Raw genomic sequence first — 27,825 nt, forward strand, 5'->3', positions numbered from 1 at the left:
GAGAGAAGTCCCTATTGCCAAAAGAGGAAAAAGTTGTTGAGCAGATAAAAGCAAATGCCTATTTTTCTAGGCGACACCTGCTCGATGCAGTGCAGCACACAGGACACCTCGCCCAGGGTCATCCTCACTGGCTTTGCCACACCCGCAAGAGGCAATCAAACAGGGAGGGCCTCCCTGGGCAGAACCTGACATCCTGCACCGCCCCACACCTCCTGGGCCATAGGTAATCTATTCCAATTGGTAATCCAGTAAGGAAGCATTTGAGCACTTCTTGGAACAATGGCCATGTTTTTCTTCCACAATGATTCATACGAGCTTGGCTGTGGGGTTTTACAAAGAAAGGAAAATAGACACTGACATCTCTGATGGCAGAACTCTGAGTTCTTCCAGAGCAAAGCTGGGCCCCAGTTTGACAAAGAAGGATTTGGTTTGTGATACAGAAGGTGGGGAGGTCTCCTGGCTTTAAAGTCAGACTAACGCTGGATGAAAACACAAAATGTATCTTCAGAAGCTGCATCCTGAGAGATCCTTTAAATATGGTAAGCTGATGCTGGCTCTGGGAAAGTGAATTGGCACACGTGTCCATTGTCAGGGGGGTTGCAAACTAGTATAAGCCTTTCCAGGAGCAATGTCTTTATATGCCAATACCCTTTGACCTACAAATTTCATTTCCAGGAATTCATTCTAAGAAAACAATACAGAATGCTAAAGAAACTTAATGGAAAAAAAAATAAAAAAGAACGAAAACAAAAAACTGTTCACCATGGTATTGTTTATAACAGTGAAAACTTAAGAACAATGTGAACGAATGATTAAGATGCATTACAGTGTATCCTTTCCATGGGATATTTTTCAGCAATTAAAAGCAGTATCTAAGTCAGTACAGAAAACAAAATATAAGCAACTTTGAAAGGTTATTTAGCCTTTCTTTTAAGAAAAAACTTATATTGAGGTAAAACTGAAATACTATTTTTGACATTCAGTTTGTCAAAGATCAAAGACATTGTTAATACCGTGATGGCAATTATATGGGGAAACACATACTATTATATGTTATTGGGTAGAGTTTTAATTGGTACAGCTCCTATGAAAGGTAATCTGATGGTTATCTATCAAAATTTAAAGTGTACATTTGATTTTTTTTTAAGATTTTATTTTTAAGTAATCTCTACACCCAATGTGGGCTCAAACTCACAACCCTGAGATCAAGAGTCACATGCTCTATCGACTGAGCCAGCCAGGAGCCCCTAAAGGTATATTTTAAAACAAAGCTGCTGAACTGGCAAAATTTTACTGCCAGGAATTTAGCCTACAGATATTACTGACACACGTGCATGAAGAGCAAGTCTGTTGTTTGAAACATTGTCTATAAGAAAAAAGAAATAACTAATCTTCAAAAGGAGACTGGATAGGGACGCCTGGGTGGCTCAGCGGTTGGGCATCTGCCCTCGGCTCAGTGCGTGATCCCGGAGTTTCGGGATCGAGTCCCACGTCGGGCTCCCTGCATGGAGCCTGCTTCTCCCTCTGCCTATGTCTCTGCCTCTCTCTCTGTGTCTCTCATGAATAAATAAATAAAATCTTTAAAAAAAAAAAAAGGGGGGACTGGATAATACGTTATGGTACAACCATGCAATATATATACTAGTAGCTGTTAAAAAGAAAGACCATGTCAAAACCATATGTGCTTTTGTAGGATGATTGTCAAGATATATTCAGTAAAAAACAATCAAGAAAGCAAGGTACAAAACAATATGTCTGGTATTCTATTTTCATAGGGAAAAAAGCTCATTTATGTTTGAATAGGTATGGATTTTCTCAGGATACACAAGCAAGCAATGACAATGATTCCTCTGGAGAGGGTGACTGAGGTAGCAAAGAGACTTTTCAAAGCACATGTGGCACTGTGTAATTTTTTTAATCATGAGTATGTATTTCCTTTTTTAAAAAAAGACAAGGGGCACCTGGGTGGCTCAGTTGGCTACTCCAACTTTTGGTTTCAGCTCAGATCGTGATCTCACAGTGATGAGATAAAGCCCCATGTGGGGCTCTGTGCTCTGCATGGGGCCTCCTAGGAATTGTCTGCCTCTCTCTCTCTGCTCCTTCCTCTGCTCATGTGTGTGCTCTCTCTCTCTCTCGCTCTCTCTCTTTCTCAAATAAATAAAATATTTTTTAAAAATTAAAAAATAAAAATAAAGACAAAATTAAAATACACGAGCTATAAAAAGGATGTCTATATATGTTTATAGTTACATAGATAAATACCTATATTATACTGTTACATAAGAAAGGTAAGTTAAAAATTGTACATACAGTATATTCACAGTTATATAAAAGGAGAAAAAATGTTTGGAGAAAAAAGACTGGGAGCAAATGAGGAAATGTACCAAAGTATTAACCTAGGGACTAAGAATGATTTATCTTCCAATTTTTTTTCTGTAGTTTCCAAAATGTCTTTAATAATCACATTTTACTTAGGGCATCTGGGTGGCTCAATCAGCTTAGCATCTGGCTCTTGGATTGCCTCAAGTCTTGATCTCAGGGTCGTGAGATCAAGCCCTCACGTCAGGCTCCATGCTCAGTGTAGAGTTTGCTTGAGACTCCCTCGCCCTCTGGCCTTCCTGCTCATGCTGTCTCTCTCTCTCTCAAATAAATAAATCTTTTTTTAAAAAAATCACATTTTACTCTTAAAATAGAAAAAATAAACTTTAAAATAATTACGTTGGGGTGCCTTGATGGCTCAGTCGGTTAAGCATCTGCCCTCGGCTCAGGTCATGATCCGAGGGTCCTGAGATCGAGCCCCACAACAGGCTCCCTCATCAGCAGGGAGTCTGCTTCTCCCTCTCCCTCTGCCACTCCCCCTGCTTGTGCTCATTCTCTCTATCTCAAATAAATTTTTAAAAATCTTTTTTAAAATTATGTTAAATTAAAATATAGTATCCATCCCTCTTTGCAGTCTAAATGCAGAGGGTAAAATCAGAGAGACAAGAATATACCACTCAAGCTCTTTTTGACTCCATGATTCTGCATTAATGAAGTTTGTTGTGTTTTCTTAAGTTCTTTTTACTTTTTCCAGCTTGGCAACTGCTGCCAATAAAGACAAGACATAGTTCTTAAATCAGCCAAAAGAAAGCTGTATTTATAATACCCAATACCAATGACTATGCAGTTGGATGAGTTTTATCAGACATTATTGCACTGCAAATTGAAACCATCTTTTTGGAAAGCAATTTGGCTATATGAATCTGAAGTCATAAAAGGTGACCCAGTGATTTGACTTCTGGAACCCTTAGGGAAAAACCTGAAATAGTAGAGAAGTATGCTAAAAGATCTTATTTAAGAGTAGTATGCAACCATAAAAAAATTATAATTATGAATAGCTTGTAGCAACATGGGAAAATGTTTATGATACAGTATTTGCACCTGAAAGGAAATAGAACACAGACATGAATGTATGTGACAATTACAACTACTTCATTAAATGCATATGAAAAAGCCTTGGAAAGAAGTACACCACATGGTCACAATACTTGTGTTCAGGTGGTGGGATCTTGGCGGGAGTTCTGGGGGCTTTTCTCCTGTTCTCTTTTCCAAATTGTTTATATTCTTTTTTAATAATATATTAATAAATACTAAAAAGTTCTATATCCAGGGTGTTCCACAGGAAACGATTACTCTCAGTGTCACTGAGTCTCTATATCCCTTTAGTGAAAACAAAGGCCCTATATCTCATGTAATAAATCACTGATATTTATTAAGCAACCACCTTCTGCAAAGTAGTGGTTACATATTTTAGTTCAATTAATCCAATGAAGTAGAAATTCTTTTTTTTCTTTTTAAAGATTTTATTTATTTATATATTTGAGAGGGAAATAGAGAGAGACCAAGGGCACAAGAGCAGGGGGAGGGAAAAGCACTCTCCACTGAGCAGGGAGCCCAATGCAGGGCTTGATCCCATCATGACCTGAGCCAAAGACAGATGCTTAACTGACTGAGCCACCTTGGTGTCCCAAGGTAGAAATCCTTATTACCATTTTGCAGATGGGGAAAACTGAGTCTCAGATAGGCTAAATGACACAATGAAGAGGTGACAGCATCAGGTCCTTCTAGCTTCAAACCCAGTTCTTCTCACCATGTCACAATAACAACCCCAAACAGTTCTTAGGGTCTAGGGTGTGCCAGGAAGAATGCTAATGTTTTACATACTCTTCTCATTTAAGAACCCTTTAGATATAGGTGGTGTTCTCATTTTATAAATCAGGAAACAGCAGCTGAGGGATGGTTAAGTCACCAGCACAAGATACTACAGTTGATAAATTAGAACCAGGATTCTAACCCAAGTTGGCCTATGTTGGTAACCGTGACACACCTGTTGTGCCTTCCCATGACAAGGAAAATGCAGACACTCTGAACCCGAAACAAAGGGCACCATCCTCAGCCCAGCCACTATCAAAAAAGAAGAATGTGGCAGGGAGGTGAATGCAATAGGAGGTGGGCTCTGGGGCTGTCCCGGCCGGGCAGGGCCCACTCTGTGCACACTCACACACCTTATGCCCGAGGCTGGATGAGCTGGCGCTGTGCACAGAGATGTCCATGTGGCCTGGCCTAAGGCCAGCACAGATGTCATGTCCTCCTGCCAAGACTGATAATGCTTGGGCTAACCTGCCAAAAAGAAAAGAAAAGCCTCAAGAAAAGCCGTGAGAGCTCTCTTTAAGGATTCCTGGTTCCTGGGTGTGTGGAGAGACAACACTGATGGAATATTCCAGTGCCACCTGGCTTGGCACGAGAAAGTAAGTCTCTCCTCCTTGACCCCCAGGAGCCATAAGACCCCACTGGGACCTGGAATCCAGGGGCTCTGTGCCTGGACCCAGAGGCTGAACAAACAAAATGTTAAAGACTTGACCTCTCAGGGGAAACAGGAAGCCCAGGTCAGCAGCTTTAGAGCGACCAATCCAAAACTCCTCAGGCTAGAGGCCAAGTGAGACCTGAATATGGTCAAAGGGCATCTGAGCTGTGGCCATGGCTGAGTGGGCAGTTCAGCACCCAAGAGAACTCCAAGGATATAGAGTATGGGGAACCCTCATACACTGCTGATAGGAGTGACAATAGACCCAAGCCTTTGAAAGATGGTTTGGCATTATCTGGTATGTATTCTATGACACAGTAACTCTGCTCATCATAATATACTTAGATAAACTCTTCCACCACGTGGGCTCCAGAATGTGCATAGCAGCATTGTTCATAAAAACAGAAACTGCAAACAGCTGAAACATCCACAGATATGAGAATGTATTAAATATATATATACACACTCTATTCATATACTGAAATAGTATATAGTCATGAAAATGAATAAACCACAACTTCATGAGTGAATCCCATCAACACAATGTTAAACATCACACTGTAAACCACGTTGCAGTTTTTTAAAAGATTCATTTATCTATTTAGAGGGAGAGAGAGCACATGCGCACACACCAATGGGGGAGGGGCAGAGGGAGGAGAGAGAGAATCCCAAGCAGACCCTGAGCTGGGGGTAGAGTCTGATGCAAGCTTGATCTCATGCCCCTGAGACTATGATCTGAGCCAAAATCAAGAGTCAGTTGCCCAACCAACTGAGCCACCCAGGCACCCCACACATAGTAAAAAAAAAAAAAAAAAAAAGTAAAATAAAGCAACTCATAATATATCCAGTGAGATTTCATTTAATAGAAATCCAAAAACTCTCCAGACTAAACAATATATTGATTAGGGACACAGGCTTATGTGACAAAATCAGACAACTGAGGGAATGACAAATACAACCTTCAGGATGGTGATCTGAGTAGAAAGGGTTGGAATGTGGAGCATATAGGGCACTTAGAAAGTACTGGAAATACTGTCTTTGCTAAGTTAGGTGCTGGGCACCTGGGTATTTATTTTTACTATTTTTCTTTAAACTCACCCCATGCATTATATACACTCATGTATGTATCTAACGTATTTCAAATTCAAAAAGAAAACCTTCAGAAAAAAATCTCAATGGCAAACTGTTGCTGGTTAAGAGGAGATGGTCCCGCACCTGGCAGCCTGCCCAGCTCTGACCCACCCTGCTGCCTCTGAACACCCCAGGGAGGTGGGAGGGGTGCAGACACTGGCTGGCCTAGGGAAAGGGAGCTACAAGGAGGAAGTGCAGGTCTGAAGTCACAAGGATGAGCTCAAATGCCATCTTTGCCATTGATTGCATGACTCTGGGCAAGTAATTAAAATTCTCTGAGACTAAGTGTCATTTGTCAAAAGAGCATAAGCTAAGACCCTAGGCTTCTATCTCTGATATTTTAGTGCAATAGCATCTTGTTTGGCATAGAATAATAAACACACTTCAAGGGATCCCTGGGTGGCGCAGCGGTTTGGTGCCTGCCTTTGGCCCAGGGCGTGATCCTGGAGACCCAGGATCGAATCCCACGTCGGGCTCCCGGTGCATGGAGCCTGCTTCTCCCTCTGCCTATGTCTCTGCCTCTCTCTCTCTCTGTGTGACTATCATAAATAAATAAAATTTTTTAAAAATAAATAAATAAATAAATAAAAAATAAACACACTTCAAATACCCAGACTCCTCATGAGAAAAACATCTGACCAGTTCCAACAGTGAGCCCTCCTGCAAAATACCTGACCAGTTCTCCAGGAGACTGTCAAGGTCAACAAAAGCAGGAAGTCACAAAGGACAAATGCTGTATGATGCTGCTTATATGAGGCACCTAGAATAGTAAGATTCATCAAGACAACAGTACAAGGGGCACCTGGCTGGCTAAGTTGGAAGAGCCTGCAACTTGAGCTCAGGGTTGTTAGCTCAAGCCCCAGTCAGTGTAAAGATTACTGAACAAATAAATAAATAAACATTTTTTTTTTAAAAAGAAAGTAGTATAGAGGTTACCAAGGGCTGGGAGAAGGGGAAGTGGAGAATTATTGCTTAATGGGTATGGAGTTTCATCTGCAGTGATGACAAAGTTTGGAAGTTGGACTGTGTGATGACTGTATGACAGTGTGAATGTACTTAACCTGAACACCATACTTAATCTAAACACAGAAAAATGGTTAAATTGTATGTTTTGTGTGTTTTACCGCAATTTTTTAAAAAATAGACCAAATAAAAAATGAGACACTGCCACAAGAGCAGCCAGGCAGAGTCTAAAAAGACCTGACAATTAAATGTAATGTGGTTTCCTGGATGGGATCCTGGAACAGAAAAAGACATTAGGTGAAACCTAGGAAAATCAAAATAAACTATAGACTTTAGTTCATCACAATGCATCCACATGGCTTCATTCATTATAACAAAGATCTCATATTAAGGTAAGATGTTAGTAAAGAGGGAAACCAGGTGTGGGGTATATGGGAACTCTGAGCTTTCTTCTCCATTTTTCTGAAAATCTAAAACTAAAGTCTGTAATTAAAGTTATATATAAATAAGGGTATTGTGCAAATCTGTATAATTATATATAAAATTACAAAATATAAAATGTTATATATACTCACATATATAGAAGACAAAGGAAAAGAGGGACCAAGGGATTGAGGGAAGGAGTCTCCTGACATTGGATACAATGAATGTAAGGTATCAAAAGGGAAAGGGGATGGAGGGGATGTGGATCAGGTCCTAAGCCTGTTTTCAGGACCTTCCTCTCCGTGGGGGGCAAGTTACCAGCACAATGGCAAATCCTCACCCACAGACATACTGAGTCCATACTCTTGTAGCTCTTGTCCTGCCCACCAGCCCAGAAACGGTGGCCCTGACTACAAACTGATCTCTCCTCTGCTCTCCCAAATCCTCCTCACCAATCTTTGAGGAATTGATTATTCTTCCTTTCATATTTCTCACCACTGACATTCTACATTTGTCATCTCTTCTTCAAAACCAGACCCAGGACCCTGGCAGATCACTGAAAGAACACAGAAAGGCCACCTGAACTAGGTGTTTCTGCTACCCACACTCCCCAGACCCCCCACAAAACCCTCGCGCTCTCACACCTCACCTCTACCCCATGAGCTCCATCAAAACAGAGACAGTCTCTCAGTAACATAGTGTCACAGAATCGATGAGGCCACCCACTCCTTAGCCCTTATTTTTCTAAGTAAAATAGAAAGAGGCCCAGAGGGTCCATGTGACTTATCTAAAATCATAGCTACTTGAAGGCAGGGCTGGGCTTGGGATCTGGACCAAGGATTCCTGAACCCCAGTCTTTTCTCCTATAACATGCTGCCTTCCTGAATCTGACATTTAATGAACTTCTGGTTCTGGCAATAGAGCAGACTAGACACTCTGAACTACTTCCTGCCGAAACATTAAAAGTGCTGGATAAAATGTTTCACTCCTTTAAAGGCACCAAGTGAGCTGGCAAAAAGGGTCAGAGGCCAAAAAAAGAAGGGAAAGCAGGAACCCGGACAGGATGTGGAAACTGGCTTTCTCCCCAAGGAAACATGCCAAAGCCAAGCAACCTTGAGCTTTGGTTTTTAAGGCCTAGTAAGAGCGTATGAGAGGGGAGACAAAGCCTTGCCCCAGCCAAGGTGGAGAATCTGATGGAGAACCTCCTGCAGGGCTGGGCCACATCTCCGAGACAGGAGTGGGCTAGAAATAAGCTCATGAAATAAACTCTCCACAGGGGAGCAAGGAAAACTGCCCATGTTAAATAAACATTGGAAGTGGGTAGAAAGAGAAAAAAAAAGTTTACCCTGAGAATTCTTTAACCACAAGCCAGCTCTCATATTTAAATTCATATAGTGGGCAAAATTCCTCGAGCCAATTGAGTAAAGCTTTAAGGGAGCAGGAGAGTTAGTCATATGAAATATTTAGGGGCAGAGCATTCCAGGCAGGCAGAGGCAATCCCCAACTCAAAGGTCCTGAGGCAGGGACCATGCCTGGCTTGTTCCAGGAACCCAAGCAGGCCTCAAGGCCTGGAGTGGAGAGAGCCAAGGAAAAGGAGAAGATGATGAAGTTACAGAAGTAGCAGGAGACCAGAATGGATAGACCACAAGGGTGCTCTGCCACTGTAAAACTGTAAAACCATGGACTCTTTGAAATGCTGAGCCCCTGGATGAGTTTGAGTAGAGGGGTAAGGTGATCTAATTTACGTATCAAAAGGATCTTCCCGTGGTGATACCATACAACAGAGTGAATGTATTTAATGCTGCTGCACTGTTTACGTTTAAAATGGTAAATTTTATGTTCTTTTTTTTTTTTAAAGGTTTTATTCATTTATTCATGAGAGACACAAAGAGAGAGGCAGAGACATAGGCAGAGGGAGAAACAGGCTCCCCACAGGGATCCCAATGCAAGACTTGATCCCAGGACTCCAGGACCATGACCTGAGCCAAAGGCAGACGGTTCAACCACTGAGCCACCCAGACACTCAGGTAAATTTTATGTTCTGTGTATTTTACCACAATTTCTAAAAAAGTGATCACCCTGACTGCTGTGCTCAGCATATGTGGAATGGAAACTTGGAGACCAAATAGAAAGGTATTCCCAGTAATCTAGACAAAAAACAGCAGTGGTTCAAACAATGCTGATAGCAGGATAGGAGATAAGATCATATTTCAATATGTCTGGAAGCCAGATAGGTTCCTGACATTGGTTGTAAGGTATCAAAAAAAAAAAAAAAAAAAAAAAAAAGGAAGCTTACAATGACTCCAAGCTTTCTGGAAGGACAACGTTGCCAGCAACTGGATTGATAGGACACAATAAGAGGTTACATTTGGGACTTCCTGGGTTTGCGATGTCTACTAAACATTCAAGTAGAAATGTCAAGTGTTGGTGAAAATGTCAGAGCAACAGGAACTTTCAAAGGCTCCTCGGGGAGTGAAAACTGGAACTACCTTGGAAAACCCTTTGTTAGTTATCTACTAAGGCTAACATGCATGCCATCTGTGACCCAGCCACTCCAACCCTGGGCAGGTCTGATAGCAAACTGTACATGTGCCCAGTAAAAGACAGGACCTGAGAACACTCACAGCAACAGTCCTCATAATAACCCCAAACTGGACAAAATCCATCAACAGTAGATTCAATAAATGGGGATATAGTCACATAATGATATATATATATATATATATATTTTTTTTTTTTTAAGATTTTATATATTCATGAGAGACACAGAGAGAGAGGCAGAGACATAGGCAGAGGGAGAAGCAGGCTCCCTGCAGGGAACCCAATTCAGGACTCGATCCCAGGACCCCAAGATCACACCCTAAGCCAAAGGCAGACGTTCAACCACTGAGCCCTCACATAATAATATATTACCCGGCAATGCAAATAAGCAAGCTACTGCTTTACGATAATGTGAATGAATCTCAGGTCACAGAATATAATCTTTGCAGAATATAAAGTCAGACAGAAAAAGAACATAAAGAATGTGGCCAATTTATTCAACAACAGATGAGAAGTCTTCACACAAAAACATGCACATGAACACTCACAGCAGCACTGCTCACGATCGCCCAAAGAAAGGAGCCAAGTGGCTATAAACTGATGAATGAAGAAATGTGGTATTGTGATGTAATAGAACATTATTTTGCCATAATAAAGGACTAAATTCTGGTCCCTGCTACTACCTGGATAAACCTTGACATTGTGCTAAGTAAAATAAACCAGATACAAAAGGCCATTTACTGTGTGATTCCATTGATATGAAATGCCCAGAACAGGCCAGTCCATAGAGACAGTGGTTGCCAGGGGCTGAGGAAAACAGAATGGAGGGGTGGGGAGTAACTGCTAATGGCTGTGAGGTTTCCTTCTGAAGTGATGAAGATGTTCTGGGCCCAAGGAATAGGGATGGTTGCATATAACATTGTGAGTGGACTGAATGCCACTGAACTGTATGCTTTAAAATGGTTAAAATGTGTGTGTGTGGAGGGGGGCACCTGGCTGGCTCAATCAGATAAGCATGCAACTCTTGATCTCAGGGTCATGAGTTCAAGCCCCATGTAGGACATTGAGATTACTTTTTTTTAAAGACTAAAATGGGACGCCTGGGTGGCTCAGTGGTTGAGCATCTGCCTTCTGCTCAGGGCATGATCTCAGGGTCCTGGGATTGAGTTCCATATCAGACTCCCCATAGGGAGCCTGCTTCTCCCTCTGCCTATGTCTCTGCCTCTCTCTGTGTGTCTCTCATGAATAAATAAAATATTTTTAAATGGCTAAAATGGTAAATATTATATGTATTTTACCACCATAAGCTAAAAAAGATAAAACTAATCTATGGTGTTGTAAATCAGAACAGTGGTTTCCTTGGAATGTAGAGAGGGCTAAATGGGAAGAGGGCAGAGTGCCTGAGGGTGCTGGTAATATTCCTTTTTTTTTTTTTTTTTAACCTGTATGGAAGTTACATGAGTGTATCCATCCTGCAAAGATTCCTTGAGCAAAAGAGACAAGTATAGACAATTCTTTCAAGGAGTTTTGCTGCCAAGTAGGGCTGAGAAAGTGGGCAGGAGCTAAAGAGGAAATGGGATGGAAGGATGGTTGTTTTCAGATGCAAGAGACAATCAGGGTTTTTGTGCATGTAAGAATAATCTAGGAAGGGGGCAATGGACGCCGAGGAAGGGTAGGAGAGAATTGCTTTTGTGGACCTTGAGCAAGGTAGAGGAGCCGAGATCTCGGAGCCAAGGTCTCAAGCATGAGTGGGGTTCTGCAGTCAGCCAATCTGCAAGAACAGGCAGGAAGCTGATCGCAGATGTGTCAGAGCAGGGGAGATGGATAGCAGTGGGTACTGCCCCCAATTTACCAATGAGCAATCCAAGACTTGGGGGAGAAAAGCAGTTTGCTCCCACTCGCACAGCTGAAACCAGGAGTGGAAGCCAGGCTTGCCTGACTACAGGTGCATGACATCAGAGATGCCCCAGAGCTTCAAGTTCACCTCCCAACCATGAAAAGGAGCACTTTGTATTGTCTGCCCTGAAACAGCTTCTCAAATGTTTAGGAGTGGCGCCCTAGGCTTCTAAGGATTCTGGGATGTGATGAACAAGTCTGTTCTACCTTGTCGATGTGCCTTATCCTATAAAGGATTAGGATTACGCTTCCTCCTCAGCCTCCCATCTTTCAAGGCCAAAGAAGTCTAACCATGGAACGTGCCCTGATGGTAAAAGCCCTTCATCACTCCATTGTCTGGCTCCCTTCCAGTTCTATTACATCTTTCTTGGAATGCAGAGGCCATAACAACAGAAACCACAGTGGCTTCCATTTTCAAGGGCCTTTTGCAGGGACAAGGGCCCCATTTATGTATTCAGACCAATGGTCAGTGGAGCTGCAGTTTGCCCAAGGTCACAAGGAGTGTCCAACAATCAAGCCCAACAGAAGAGAATTCCACTTGCCATGATCTCTTCCTCACACCCAACTGCCTACACACAGGATTCCAGAGGGCCACATTCAGCACTGAGTTCCTGGGGTAAAGTTACATCAGATTGGCTGAAAGCAGTAAGAAGTTTTTACTGAATAACATAACTGGAAGTCCTGAAATAGGCAGGCTCCTGGGCTGCTTGATATGGGCTCAGTGATGTCATCATGGTCCCCGTTTCATTCTGTCTTGCCAGCCACAGAAGCTATATTGGGTTGAGTGGAAGCCTCCCCCATCCCCAAAAGATATGCCTTTCTCCTAATCCCCGGAACTTGTGAATGTGACCTTATTTGGGAAAAGGGTCTTTGTAGATGCAATGAAGCTAAGGACCCTACAACGAGATCATCCTGGACTACCAAGTGGGCCCTAAATCCTATAATGAATATCCTCATAAGAAACAGAAGAGGAGACAGACCCAGAGACAAAGGCCACGTGCAGACAAGGCCGTGACTGCAGTGAATAGCTATAAGCCAAGGAACACTGGCACCATGCAAACCTCAAAGAGTCAGAGAACCTCATCTCCCCTAGAGCCTCTGCAGGGAGCACAGCCCCGCTGACCAACTTGATTTTGAACTTCTGGACTCCAGAACTGTGAGAAAATAAATTTCTTTTGTCTTCAGCCACCAGGTTCATGGTAATTTGTTAGGCAGCCTAGGAGACTAATACAGAGGACAAGAGATTCGATCATGTGGGTTAACTTAGGCCTGAACCCCATGCCTGCCCCTATGTCCAGGGGTGGCGTTAGCTTTCCCCAAGGTCCACAGGCTGCACAAGGAAGGGGTAGTCTTCAAGAGGAGGGGGATGAATGCAGGAGAAGCACCCAGGATGTCTACCCCAGTAACATCTCCTGAGCACCCGAGGGATACTATCACATGTTGAAGGTACAGAGCCGCACAGCCTGAAGGTGTCCTCCGAACCCTGAAACAAAAGGAAACATCCAGAATACAGAGCACCTTCCTCTACAAACACTGGATGTGAAAATGCTCATGAACTGCAAGGAAGAGCCCACCACATCCACCTGTTTGCCCAAGCCAGGACCCCAGGGTCCTCCCAAGACTCCTTCTGTCCTCACCCTACCTTCAATCTGTCCCTCCTCCTGCCAGCTCCACCTTTCATAACTAGTTCCAATCTGTCAGTCTCCCTCCGTCCCCACAGCTATCACTCTAGTTGAGGTCACTATCTTCTCTCACCAGGTGACAGCCCCCAGGCACCTCCCTGCCTTCTGTCTTGGCCCCTACCACCATGCTCCCCCAGGAACTGGAAGGATCTTCTGAAAATGAAGGTCTGTCCATGTCTCATTCCTGCTGAAAACTTCTCAAGCCCCCCCCACACACACACAGGTTTCAGGGCCTGCTTACCTAACGTCACCTCCACCATGTCCCTCACCAACTCCGCAGATACGTGAGTCCTCTCCCAGCTGGGGCCTGTGCACATACAGTGCCTCTGCTTGGATAATTCCCACTACTACAAGTCCTCGAGGACTCAGCGCCAGGGGCCTCTCCCCTGAGGGGATCACCTGGAGTGCCCACCCCTTCTTCTGGGTTCCCACCATACCCTGGGCTGGTACACTCCTCCTGTGCTGCCCTAATGTTGTGTGCATGCACCACCACCCTCCCCCGAGGCTCTGAGCCGCCTGAAAGCAGGAACTGGGTCCCCTACCCCTTTGTCCTTGCCACACAGCATATAGCAGGTGTTCGAAATAGACTGGTGAGTAAAGATCAAACCTACATTGCATTCCCTTGCTTTTTCTGAAACAAAATGTGTCCTAGACAATTGCAAAATCTCAATGTTTCCCATGTTGGTAGAGCAACCACAGAAGCCCAGATAAGGGGTCAGATCCTATCTTTGTAACCTTTGGCCAGTTATTCCACCTCCCTGGGCCTCAACTTCTCCTTCTGTAAAATGAGTTTCATAAGCCTTACTTCATAAGGAAAACCACCTAACGTATCATCCGGCTGAGGGAGGCAGCCTGATGCATTTTATTTGCCTTCACAAATGTGCACACTTTGCCTGAAGACAGCAAGCATATACTAAGAACTCCCCAGGAGCCAGCCTCTGTGTGGAAGGCATTGAGGGGCAAATAACAACGTTGACTCTTTACCCCCTCACCCTAGATTTCACAGTAACCTTTTCTGAGAAATGTCATGTCTAAAATCAGGAGTAGGGATGTCTGAGTGGCTCAACAGTTGAGTGTCTGCCTTTGGCTCAGGGCCTGATCCAAGTCTGGGGATCAAGTCCCCCATCAGGCTCCCTGCATGGAGCCTGCTTCTCCCTCTGCCTGTGTCTCTGCCTCTGTGTGTCTCTCATGAATAAATAAATACAATATTTTTTAAAAAATAAAATAAAATCAGGAGTAAATCCTGCCTGTGAATTCATGGGTAAGTCTGCCAACCCACAGGAAGCCCACTAACAGGAAGGTAACCCTGAGCGCGCTCCTCATCTCCTCTAGGACCTCTCAACCCTCTGGGTCACACAGGAGACAGCACATCAATGGGTCTTTACTGCCACCTGCTGGATAAATAGAATAAGGCCACAGGCAGCCACCAGCAGAAATTCAGGTGTTTGCCCAGAATTGCCAAACACATGGCTCTAACTTACTATCTGCCACATTTGTTGAAAAGCTAAGGAGAAAAAGTCAGAGGAAATTGCGTTTGAAGTCAAAATTATCTTACCAGAAACACTGTTTTTAAAAAAGGAAAACCAAGTGCACCTTGCAGTGGTCAGAAATGGAAGTGTGCCTCCTGGGAGAAATTTCTCTCTCTGACTCAAAAGGGAGGACCAGAATATCCTGTAAGGTGGAGACAAATACCTTCTTCAGAAACCATGCCTATGTTTTACTCCACAGGCTGCTATCAAGTACAAATCCTGGAGAAATTCTGCAAACCTTGGTCCCCTGAAACCTAACTGAACCATCCTCCTGCCCATAAACACCTGCGAGTCTAGCTCGGTCCAGGAACCAGCTCAGTAGAAACTGCCAGAAGCAAGGAGGCCATTCTTTCCAAAGACCTTCGTTTTGCAGCCAGACTCACTAAGTCAACAAAGCGGGAGCCAGCCCTGCTGCTCGCCTTCCTGTTACACCCTTCAACTTCTTCTCCCTGGCCTGCCACGCTCACACACACGTGTACACATGCACAGACACAGTCCTCCAGATCCAGCATTCTTGGTTATTTGGGAGTCTGCTTGGGGAGAACTGGAAGACAGAATCCAGATAGGCTATAGCCAGGGTTTGGGTTTTTGTTTTTTCTCTCTCTCTCTCTCTCTTTCTCCCTATTCCAACCATCTGATGGTCCAAGAATGCAAACTCTGGAAAACCAAGGGCAGTGTAGCGCCAAGGTATTTACGAAGCCAGTGTGTGCTTCCATCTCACACCTGGAAGGTAGTCTCAGATTTCCTCAGGGCAGAGAAGCTTTGCTGAGTTCAGCCAGTTACTTCTATACATAGAGGGGTCACCTGTAGCTTCTACAGTACCTATCCAGCCATGCAGGCATTTAAGAGCAAAGCTTGGGGGGCACCTGGCTGGCTCAGTTGTTGCAGCGTGCAACTCCTGATCTCAGGGTTGTGAGTTCAAGCCCCTGTTGGGTGTAGAGATTACTTAAAAATAAAATTTTTTTAAAAAAAGAGCAAAGCTTGGGGAAGCTCCACCCACCATACCATCCTGGGGTCTCATGATGATCAAACTGTCCCCACCTTAAACCAAACTAATTTAGGGGTGGAGTAAAAGGGTACACTGCCCCCATAATTTCCTAAAGGGAAGAAAGTCATAACAGGCAGAAATATACTGGAGTCATCAAAAAAACACAAAATGACTTCCACAAATTGTGAATGGCATGGTTCTGTTTGTTCTGCTACAGTACAAAAACTGAAAGGTTTTCATCCAGATGAAAATATAAAAAGAAAGAATTATCAGCACTCTGGTATTATCAACCCATGATGATACTTTAAATACATCATCTCTGCCTAGCTGATGACCTGTCCCCCAGCCCGAGCAGTAACTTTTTCTCATCTGCTAAGCTTCTGTTAATTTTGCATCCCTTGCATTTGGGGGATTCAAGAAGCAATTGCCATTGCCTCTCTGGCCATCTTACTTTCCCACCCTGAGCTTCCTTCCAGGCCTCTGGGGTTCTCCTTACTTTCCCATGCAATGCCAAGGCAAATGGGGGAGGTAGGCATCAGGTCATCCCATGTCCATCTTCAATGCTTTTCCCTGCCCTGTGGGTCCCTGGGTTTCTCTGCATGCTCAAAGCCTGGTCATCCTTCGCAAGATGGTCATGGCTGCCTAAAAGCACCAACGTCTACCACTCTCTGAGGACCTGACTTGCAAGAACACACCAGAAAGCAGGGCTCATGCTCCATCTGCTCTTAGCATCCCCAGATCTCTTTCTGTGCCTTCTCCCATCTTTCTTCTCACAACCCAGGGGATTGGGGAAGGGGAGCCAAGGATCATTCTTTCCCTCCAAATTTTTTTAAGACACATAGTCCTTTGGTCTAAAACCCCCTTGCCACTTTAGGTGGGGTGCGGGGGACGAAAAAGAAACATTCAAAAAGAAATTAAGTCCTTTTTTGTAAAATAAAAGAAAAATGCCTCCACTAGGCAATGAACAACACGCTTGCATAGAGAGAGGGCATCAGAGAAACAAAGGCATATCACAAATGTCAACCAATCACTTGAAAAACACATGTTTAGGGATCCCTGGGTGGCTCAGTGGTTTAGCGCCTGCCGCAGGGGGTGATCCTGGAGTCCGGGGATCAAGTCCCACATCGGGCGCTCCCCGCAGGAAGCCTGCTTCTCCCTCTGCCTGTGTCTCTGCCTCTTGCTGTGTGTCTCTCATGAATAAATAAATAAAATCTTTAAAAAAAAAAAGAAAAGAAAAGAAAAACACATGTTTACTCTCCTTTCCCTCACTCAGGACTTGTGCTGTGGTCAGTTCTGATTCTTTCTTGGCAAATGATATTGCTTGCAAGAAATGTCAAAATAAAAGCTTCTCTTCTGTTCCTCCTCACAATCCCTTTGCACCTACATTTCCCCAGCAGCTTCTGTCCACTTCTGTGGACTCTTCCCAGGCTGGTTCATGCATCCTGAGAGAAGCTGGCTTAAAGTCACCTTTGCCTTCCCTGCCACACATCCCCCAGTCAAGAAAAACAAAAGTATCAAAGGCAGCAGGTCAAGTGGACCCATGCATCCTCCAGAATGTCTTAGCCTGAAATGCCCCTGCCCCTGCGCCTACCCCAAGTAGGTACATTATATGAACACTTTCTAATTCCCACATCCCAGGGCACCTGGGTGGCTCAGGGCATGATTCTAGAGTCCTAGGATTGAGTCCCACATTGGGCTCCCCACAGGGAGACTGCTTCTTCCTCTGCCTATGTCTCACCCTCTCTTTGTCTCTCATGAATAAGTAAAATCTTTAAAAATAATAATTCTCACATCCCAAAATGTCCTTTTTAGCCTTCATCTTACTTGCTTTTCTCTATATACAGAAGATGACCATTCCCCCTCCTTAAAACTCTCTTCTTAGATTTGACTTGCGTGGCACTTATGCCCTCCTAGTTTTTCCTCCTCCTCCCCTACCACAGCCTGGCTCTGGAATCCAACCCTTCCATCTGCCCTTTCATTGCTAATTTGCTGCAATGTCCTGTCCTTGACCGTCTCCTTACTAACTACATGCCCTCAAAGAACAATCTCAACTGCTGCCAGTGCTACAACACCTACCAAAACCTCAAAAAAAACCCACCACATTCTCTCTCCTCCCTCCCTCCTCCTCTCCCTTTCTGATTCCAGACACATATATGCAATCACTTGTTGACTGTTTTGCTAGAACACAAAAAGTCAGGGAAGCCTGCTAATTTCCTATATTTGAAAGTCAGGACCAGCAGACCAAGACTAAAGGGGTGGATTCCAACTCAACACAAGGGAGAATTTTCTAACAAAGAGCACTAGCCAGCAGTGAACAGGCCCCTTCTGAGGTAGTGAGCTCCCCATGACTAGAAGTGAGCAGAGAGGACTCCTACACATAGTACGAGGCCAAGCTAAGCAACATCCATGTTCACAGCTCCCCATGAAACTGATATTTCTCAGCTTGGCATTCAGAGATTTGAATAGATAGAAGTTTGTTGGTGGTGTTTCTTTTTCTTTTCTTTTTTTTTTTTTCATTTTGTTGAGTACCTAATATTGCAATTCTTCACTGTAGGACACTGGTTAGAAACCATGGCAATATTACCTTTTATTCAATTATTTTTTTAAATAACCACAATTTTGCCCATCCAATAATTTATCTTACAAACTCATTTGTCATACACACTCCAGTTTTGCGAGAACAAAATTTACTTGGTCATTGATTGAAGGCTTTCAGATTAAAGCAGAATTGGAAAACTCACTGCTTCTGGACATTTCTCTCTGTTCTATTCCTACATGCTACTTTTATTTTTTTTTATTTTTATTTTTTTTTAAGAGTGGCATGATCATGTCTGTATTCTTTTTTTTTTTTAAGATTTTTATTTATTTATTTATTCATAGAGACAGAGAGAGAGGCAGAGACACAGGCGGAGGGAGAAGCAGGCATCATATAGAGAGCCTGATGTGGGACTCGATCCAGGGTCTCCAGGATCACGCCCTGGGCTACAGGCGGTGCTAAACCTCTGCGCCACTGGGGCTTCCCCCTACATGCTACTTTTAAAAACAAGCAAATAGAAAAGGAATGCTAATTAAATCCTAATCTAATTTAACACAAAGACTTTTTAAAAGTTCTTCAAAGGGTGCCTGGGTGGTTTAGTCGGTTAAGCATTCGGCTCTTAGGCTTCAGCTCAGGTTGTGATCTCAGGGTTGTGAGATTGAGGCCCATGTTGGGCTCCATGATCAGCAAAGAGTCTGCTTGGGATTCTTTCTCTCTCTCCCTCTGCCCCTCCCCCTACTCTCTAATAAATAAATAAAATCTTTAAAAAAATAAAAAAAGAAAGCAAACTGCCTGCAACTCCATCACGTAATCAAATTGTTTCCATTTATTCCTGTTACTCCTTATCACTTGCCTATACAACTGTTTCATCTTTACAGTACTATCAGAACAGTTTCCTAGTCTGTATTTTCACTTACTGTACTTACTGTATCATTAGCATTTTTCCATTTCATTACTTTTTTCCCCTTACTTCCCTCCCCCCCTCACCTTCAAGATACCCAACGCTTGCAGCCCAGAGAGAGTTATCCTTCTACATCTTTCCCAGTGCTTGGATTAAGTTGGGGGGAGGGGCACACCAGAACACCATTTAAACCAGAACAATTGACTAAGCTCCCTCTTTTTCTTATTTTCCGGACATCCCTCAGCTTCCGACATCCTTCCTCCAGGAGACCCTGTTGCCCTCCTACCCATTGTTGGAATTAACCAGAAAGAGGAACTGCAAAGATTGATTTTTAAAAAACAAGAGTGCCCTCAATTTTCAACTGCTTCTGGGAGCACAGCAGCAGAAGCCAGTGAGTGTCCTTTGCTCAGCTTCTCACACAAGGTCTCGTCCTGTGTCCTTGCTCTCTCCCTCCAACATCCATATACTCCACCCACCTGGTGACTTGTGCTTTTATTGAGGTTCCACTGCCTCACTGCTCCCACTTACACAGTCCTAAGACAGCACAACCTTGCCATTCTGCCCTTCTGCCATCCTCCTCGAGCCCCCGTTTCTTGGTTCAATTTCTGTTTCACCTTTTTACAGCCGAGATGCTCATTTTCACAGCGGTCTAATTAGCACCAGCACTGGGACGAGGTGGCAGAGGAGGAGGAGAGGAGGAAGGGGGGAAGAGAAGGAGAATGAAAGGAGATGAGAGGAAGAGTGGAGGAGGGGAGAGGAGGAGGAAGAGGGGGAGGAGGAGGAAGAACCACAGAACCATGTGGTCATATGGTCTACGACTGTCCCTTTAGCAAGGACAGCCAAGAGGATATTTTTTTCTCCCTGGGACAGTTTTGGTCATGAGACCCCTTGCAGGGAAAGCCACTGCTTTCCCCTCAGAAGGTCGTGCCTTGCTCCCACACTTTGTGGGGACCCTGAAAAAATCATTTAAATGGTTAAATGTTCATTTCACTGCTATGGAGTTGAAGCAGATTTCAGATCTGAAGCTTGTTTCTGATTCAACTTCAGTTGGGAAGCAGGGAGGTAAGAAGTGATCCCCAAGTCAGCCACAGAGGCAAAGGTGACTTACTCTGCTGCATCACAGACTACCAAGGCATGGCTCCCCCAGAATCTGCCTCTAGGCTTGTACTTACAAGGGGGTGGGCAGCTGAGAGCAGAGTTCAGGGTCACATGTGGGATTAGGGCATGGTTCTGCCATTTCCTGGCTCTGGGATCCTCCATAAATGAAAACATTTTGAGTCTTTGTTTCTTCATTTCTAAAATGATGTGATTTAGGGACACCTGGCTCAGTCAGGGGTGGCAGGCAACTATTGATTGTGGGGTTGTGAGTTCAAGTTCCCTGTTCAATGTAGAGATTACTTACAAATAAAATCTTTTAAAAAATAAAATAAGGTGATTTAAAAACCCAGTGACTTCATATATAAGGAACTGTAAAGACTAAATGATTAAATAGAAAATAAAAGTCTGGGCAGCCTGGGTGGCTCAGTGGTTTAGCGCCGCCTTCAGTCCAGAGTGTGATCCTGGAGACCTGGGATTGGGTCCCGCATGGGGCTCCCTACATGGAACCTGCTTCTCCCTTTGACTGTGTCTCTGCCTATCTCTCTCTCTGGGTCTCTCATGAATAAATAAATAAAATCTTTTTATAAATAAATAAATAAATAAATAAATAAATAAATAAATAAATAAATAAATAAATAAATAAAAAAAAATAGTTCAAAAATCCTTTCATACCAGCTGAGGGCTACATAACTGCTGGTTTAATCTATTTGCCATTTAGTGTTACGGCCTGCAGAAAGTTCTTGTTAACTAAGTAAATGGTCAATTTTTCATCAACAGGAATAGAAGAAATCAGCCACCAAGTCATCAATGTTTCCTGGATTCTAATCCTTGCCCAAAAAATTATTTTCTTTCACAGAGTAGTTTTAAGTGTCCAAGTATTCCAATCCTTAAAATGTAAGCCATTTTACAAAGCCATTACTCCTTAACTGAAGGAGTAAGGCTTTGCTGGTAAGTAAGTATCCAGTTAGAAGGGGGGAGGGGAGTAAACAAAAGCAGATCAAATTTTTTCTACCTTTATTTATAAAGAACACGACTCCTCCTGACACAGACGCAAACACTCACATGTCCCAAGGAGAAGCTCATTAAAAACAACAACAGCATAACTGGAGGACATTGGGACCTTATCTAATGCCAGTCTGTGTGCTCGACTTGGGGATCGCTGGGAATGTGTCATCAAATGTGACCTCCACCTCCATGAAAGGAAGAGAGACCTTCATTTGGAAAGGCATGCCCACCCACCAGGCCAGAAGCTGCACACTCAATCTTCAGCATCATCAAACTGTCCTGTTTCGAAGACCATCTTGGAATAATGGGGTATCAGTGGAGGTGGATGGTGCCAACTAGGGTCATAGATCATGTCTCCTTGTGGGGCACAGCACACCCAAGGTTTGACCTCTTGAGAGATGCAACCCTGGATGTCATCAGCATCTGCAAGCAGTTAAAAAACAAACAAACAAACAGATTAAAGGTGGGGGGGGAGGCAGGGACCGAGAGCCAAAAATACCTAGGGGACAGACACCTGAACTTTGTTTAAAAGCACACAGAGTGCTCCCTGGATTGCAAATGTGTTCATTCTGAGGAAGCCACCTGAGCAGAGCTTCTCAAAGGGGGGTCCTTTGCAGTGCAGAGGCTGCAACTGCAGAAGACAGCACTTCTGTCTGCAGAAGCTAGATTCACAACGATATTTTAAGAGAACAACACTGTTTCAATGTTAAAACTGATACATTATAAAGTCAACTACAAAATTTGTATTTTTTTCCAATATGAAAGAGAGGCTGTCACAGAAATTTCAGCCCTGTAACAGGTGTCAGGCTAAGGTCACAGACTGGGTCCGTCTTTCAAACGGTCTGCCTGTGGGGTAATTTGGTAAGAGGATCTCCGAACCTTGGACCCCCCCAGAAATGCCACACCTACCATATGGATTGCCTTGATCTGCTTTCAACTCCAAATCCCAGTCCTCGTTAAAAATATCAGCAGCCGATTCCTTGGGCGGACAGTTGGACACCCCTTCTGACAGCTCCCAGGTATTCAGGTCCCCATCAGAATCCTCATCATCCACAGCAAAGCCTTCCTCTTCCGAGTGGGCGCCCTCATCATGGGTAGGACTACCATTAGGGACACTCTGTGCTCCACTGGCTAAGAAACCAACAGAAGGGAGAAGGTCTTAAAACCACCAGCATCTGCACAAGGCCTACTCATCATGTGCTTGGAAAATGTTTGCCAGATTTACTGTGAGGGCAAGAAGTGAAACAAGTGTACAGAGTTCTTTAGCCACCTGAGCACTTTATTATTGTTTTTTGAAAGATTTTATTTATTTATTCATGAGAGACAGAGAGAAAGAGAGATAGAGAGGCGGAGACAGAAGCAGAGGGAGAAAGCAGGCTCTATCCAGGGAGCCCGACATGGGACTCGATCCTGGGACTCCAGGATCACACCCCGGGGTGAAGGTGGCGCTAAACCGCTGAGCCACCCGGGCTGCCCCACCTGAGCACTTTAAAACAAAAATGTTGGGCAGCCCAGGTGGCTCAGCCGTATAGGGCCACCTTCAACCCAGGGCTATGATCCTGGAGACCCGGAATCGAGTCCCACATCAGGCTCCCTGCATGGAGCCTGCTTCTCTCTCTGCCTGTGTCTCTGCCTCTCTCTCTGTGTCTCTCATGAATAAATAAATAAAACCTTTTAAAAATAAATAAATAAAAAATAAAACAAAAATGTTGTTCTGTTTACCTTTTACAAAGTATGGTTGATCTTTTTTTTCAATAAAACTTTTTGCCTTAAATGAGGCCATTAATTGCAAGCTCTTGTAATTTGCACAGGGAATCAAGCAAATCAAGCACAGTTTATATTTTTAGGTAGTTTATGGGTAATTGAGGCAAAGGGCATCTGGCAAATGATAAGCTTTCATGACACGAACTTGAATTGAATTTTTACTATTCTATTTCTCTCTTCATCCTCAAGGAGCACAGGACAAGGTGCAGCAGGAGGAAAGCAGATGGAAGAGCAGAACCCATCTAATCACAGTAGACAGCCACCACGTCTCCTCCTCCCAATACTGGAGAGGGCTGGACGGTCTATTTTCAAAAAGTCTCAAAATAATGGAAGAAAGTCTGGGAGAGGATAAGAGACCTCCAAGTGTATCGTGCTATGGTAATGCCAGGTAGAGCTGGGAAAAGAATCAGCCTAAAAACAGCCATGTTACTAGTACTGCATAAGAATGACCAACAGCTATAAGCAAAAAAGTAATAGTTCAGGGCATGGGTTCTGGGGCTAGACTACCCCAGTCCAAATGCTGGTTCTGCCAATCTGCAATTGTGTGACTAAGCTGAAACATACTTAACCAAGTCTTCAAGAACTTCAACACACAGCCCAGCCATTCCACTCCTACATGGACCAAAGAATGGAAAACAGGTATTTTAACAAGATCTGTACAAAAATGTCCATGACAGTACCGCTCACAATCACCAGAAGGTGGAAACAAGTCAAATCAATGCCCATCAACAGAATGAATAACCAAGCAAGATGTGGTGTAACCATATGATGAAGGGATTCAGCTATAAAAAGGAATGTACTGATTCATTGTACATGAATGAATCTTGAAAATATTATGCTGAGTAAAGGAAGCCAGACATATAAGGCCATATAGGGTATCCCTCCATTTACATGCAATTCACATTTGCCTAACCAGCATAGGGGAAACCCAGAGACATAAGGCAGATCAGTGGTCGCCAGGGACTTAAGGAAGGGTAGATGGGGTGTGGCTACTTATCGGGCACAGACTTTCCTCATGGGATGCTGAAAATGTTCTGGAACTAAACAGCCGTGGTGGTTACACAACACTGTAACTGTATGAAGTGGCACTGAGCTGTACTCTTTAAAACTGGTAAATGATAAATTTTATGTGTTTTACCACATTTTTTTTTTTCATTTTTACTCTGTGCCTCAGTTTTCACATCTGTAACTATGAAGATAGGATTGTTGTGGGTGTTGTTTTTAAAAGGGGGCAATGGGAAAAGAAACACTTAGAATTGTACCTTGCACTTACTCAGTGTCAGCTGTTATGACTATTATCTCCGTGTGTGCATGGTGCTTTTTCTGGACCAGCACTCTCTAACAGGACTTTCAGTGATGATGGTAATATTCTCTCATCTGTGCTCCAAAAGGCTAGCTAGCATGAGCCACATGTGACTGCTGAGCACTTTAAACGTGGCTAATGTGAATAGAGAAGTGAAGTGTTCGTTGTACTTAATTCTATTTAGCTTAGATTAAAAGAGCACCAGTAGCTAGTGGCTACTACAGCTCTATATCTTCCCACCTGATCCTCAGAACCACCCCCTGAGGTAAGCATTATTATCCCCATCATAAAGAAGAAAGGATAAATGACTTATCTAAAGCCACAAAATTCAAGCCCCAGACTCTTGAGCCAGAGCTGCAAGTGAAAACAACATGGCCAGGCTTCAAAGCCTATATACTCCTGCCACTGCCCTAAGCTGTCTTTTCTCAGTAGAAGGGATGGATTTGGACACAGGGGCAGGACTTCACTAAAGAAAGCTCCAACAGGACTTCCAAATGAGGGCACTGTGGAAACACTAAGCAGAAAACACAACTCAGGGACGCCTGGGTGGCTCAGTGGTTAAGCGCCTGCCTTTGGCTCAGAGCATGATCCCAGAGTCCCGGGATTGAGTCCCACATCGGGCTCCCTGCACGGAGCCTGCTTCTCTCTCTGCCTACGTCTCTCTGAGTGTCTCTCATCAACGAATAAACAAAAGAAGGAAGGAAGGAAGGAAGGAAGGCAGGCAGGCAGGCAGGCAGGCAGGCAGGAAGAAAAGGCAACTCAGCAGCAAAGAAAACTGGCTGGAAAGAGGTCAACAAGACATAGGGATGATCCCTCTCATCGCTTCCTTGGTCTCTCCCCACATTCACCTCCTTCTCCACCATCTACTTGCCTAGCCGATCCATGGTCTTCTCAGTCTCTCTCTCCTGCCCAGAGCAGTCAGCAGGGGCAAAGCTGGCCTGCAGGAAGAAGAAACAGTTACCCAGGACTTGGATGTGTGGGGTACCCCCAGTATTAAGCTACCGTTTCATGGCCTCAAACCCCACTCTTCCATCCTCACCTTTCTGAGGGTGGGGCTGGGACTCTGCAATCCCTATTTCTGTTTTGCCGTATTAGATGCATCAAGGCTGGAGGTAGAAGGGCCTCTCTCCTTCCTATTCCTGCAGATACCACCCCAGCGACACTTCATCCCTGGCAGCAGCAGCAGTGCCTTCCTATAGCAGCTGCTCGATCCAGTTTAGTTTGCCAACACTGGCAGAGCCAACTTCATCACTGGGCCCTCTCTTCAGGGGTCTCCATCCTAGGCCCTCAGGACCCCTCCTCCAAGCTCTGAGACCCCAGCAGTAGCTGCAGGCAGCACCTCTTCCTGAGAAGTTGGGATTCCAGCTCTGTGAATCTCTTCTCCTCTGAGCCTGTAAATTTTAATCATTTCAACCTCATTCCCTCTAACTTCCTACCAAATTCTGTCTCCTGATACATAGGGGCAACATGTAGCTGTACTTCCTAAGTAATGCTCAAGGGAAATCTTCTTCTACAGCCAACCATATGCTTCTCTGCTCTCGTCACTTAAAGACCATTTTGTAAAAGGAACAAGAAATGTTCACAGCCTGCCTAAGAAGACCTGGTTTCAATTCAGGCTCTGCCATTCATTCAGAGTGTGACCTTGGATAGCTTGCTTCAACCACCATGCCTGGGCTTCCTTCTCTGGACACTGGAGAGGACTATTCTGACCTTGCAAGGAGCTTACAATGGAGAGAACACTTCTGAAAACACCACGGACATAACAGGAATGTAACATTAGTTGAACTGAAACCCCCTTTCTTTGCCCTCACACCTAAACTGCACTTGGCACCGGCCTCAGTTGGCTCATGACCTAGTCATCCTTAGATTTAATGAATAAATTCCACCTTGGGAATGGTTGAATGACAACCCTCCGGACTACTGCAGGTCAGCTGATAGGCTCCCTCACGTGCACCACTGCCATAGCCACCTGTCCTCCCATTCACCCACCCTGCCCAACCTTAACAGGATTAATCATCACTCTGCTCAAAAATTTTCAACAGCCCTCCACAGAGGAGCATAACATTGGCCATGGCATTCACACTTCCCCATCACCACCTATCAACCTGTGGAGCATCGTTCTCTCCCCTGGCTCTGAGGCTCTATGACCCCAGCTCCCAGCCATCTGCCCTGTACCTCCTCACCTCCAGGCCTCTGCAGGCACCACCACCCTGTCCCCTTGGAGAGAAGCGTACATCCCTTCCTGTACGTCCTGAAGTCTCATCCCATCTGCACTCCAAAGTAATTTTATACCTATCACTACATTTTTCATATCTTACTCCGGTTTAGTACCCTCTTTGATGCTTAAACCAGCATTCCATTCCTCCCTCAGATTTAGGAGCTGTGTCTCTCGGTACTACGCCAGGCGCCGGGTTTACAGCACTCAACAGAGGGTTCCTCCCCTCGCGGAGCTCACCATCCAGAACTTACTGACCGTAAACAAGGACAGGTGAGGACGGTAAAAACGGTCTTTGAAAAACCAGAAGCTGTCTGGCGCGCAAATGAAAACAAGTTTTTGGAAACCCTGCGTCAAGCTGGGCCTTTGGTTTCAGTAAACAGAAAAGGAGAGCGCAGGAGACCTCATGCGGTGCCCAGGGCGCGCTGTGCGTAGCCACCCGTGGTCACAGGTCCCTCACCTGGCCGCGGCCCAGCCCCCCCCCCCCCCCCCCCCCGCCAGGGCCCCCGGCCCGGGCGGTCAGCATCACCTCCCCTCCAGCAAGCGCGCAGAGGCGCCGCGGCACCGCCAGCCCGCCGCGCTCGCCCACCCACGCTCTCGGGCCCGCGGCCCGGCAGTTTCCAGCGCGAGCGCGCGCCCAAACGGCGCTCCCCCGGCCCCGCGGCCCCCGCCCGCCCCGCCCCGCCCGGCACGGCCCGCCCGGCCTGGCCCGCGAGCCCCGCAACTTCCCGCCCCGGGCCGCAGGTGGCGGCCGCGCTCACCCCCGGGCTGGGGGGCGCCCCCCGAGGCGGCTCGGCGGCCCCCAGCGCCCGGGCTCCGGCGGCCTGACGGTCCATGCCTGGCGGCCCGCGGCTCGGCGCCCTGGACGCTGCTCGGCCACGTGACGCGCCCGCCTGGCTGCCAGCCGGAGCATACGCCGCGGAGGGGCCAATCAGCCGGGGGTGCTCCCGGCCGAGGGGGGCGGGGCACGGGTCACGAGGAAGCCGGGGGCGGGGCGGGCGGGGCGG

General features: G+C 45.1%; 1 protein-coding gene and 1 long non-coding RNA gene across 3 annotated transcripts; one reads left to right on the forward strand and one right to left on the reverse strand.

Moving 5' to 3' along the window:
• Positions 1 to 222: 222 nt before the first annotated feature.
• Positions 223 to 25,303, forward strand: LOC140606267 (uncharacterized). Its single transcript, XR_012008619.1, has 3 exons — positions 223 to 539; positions 9,219 to 9,387; positions 23,490 to 25,303. It is a non-coding gene; the product is annotated as an uncharacterized lncRNA (long non-coding RNA).
• On the reverse strand, positions 21,529 to 27,731 carry COPRS (coordinator of PRMT5 and differentiation stimulator). 2 transcript variants are annotated; one of them, XM_072779407.1, is made up of 4 exons: positions 27,580 to 27,731; positions 25,471 to 25,541; positions 22,446 to 22,663; positions 21,529 to 21,959 (listed from the first exon to the last, which is right to left on the reverse strand). In XM_072779407.1, the coding sequence occupies exons 1-4, from the start codon at positions 27,652 to 27,654 to the stop codon at positions 21,790 to 21,792; spliced, it is 534 nt and encodes a 177-aa protein (XP_072635508.1). In that variant the 5' UTR covers positions 27,655 to 27,731; the 3' UTR covers positions 21,529 to 21,789. The 2 variants fall into 2 exon arrangements, with proteins under 2 accessions (XP_072635508.1, XP_072635507.1); XM_072779406.1 differs by having other exon boundaries at positions 22,446 to 22,667; positions 25,475 to 25,541; positions 27,580 to 27,730.
• Positions 27,732 to 27,825: the final 94 nt, after the last annotated feature.

This window comes from Canis lupus, chromosome 16, assembly GCF_048164855.1.
Source record: "Canis lupus baileyi chromosome 16, mCanLup2.hap1, whole genome shotgun sequence".
NCBI lineage: Eukaryota > Metazoa > Chordata > Mammalia > Carnivora > Canidae > Canis > Canis lupus.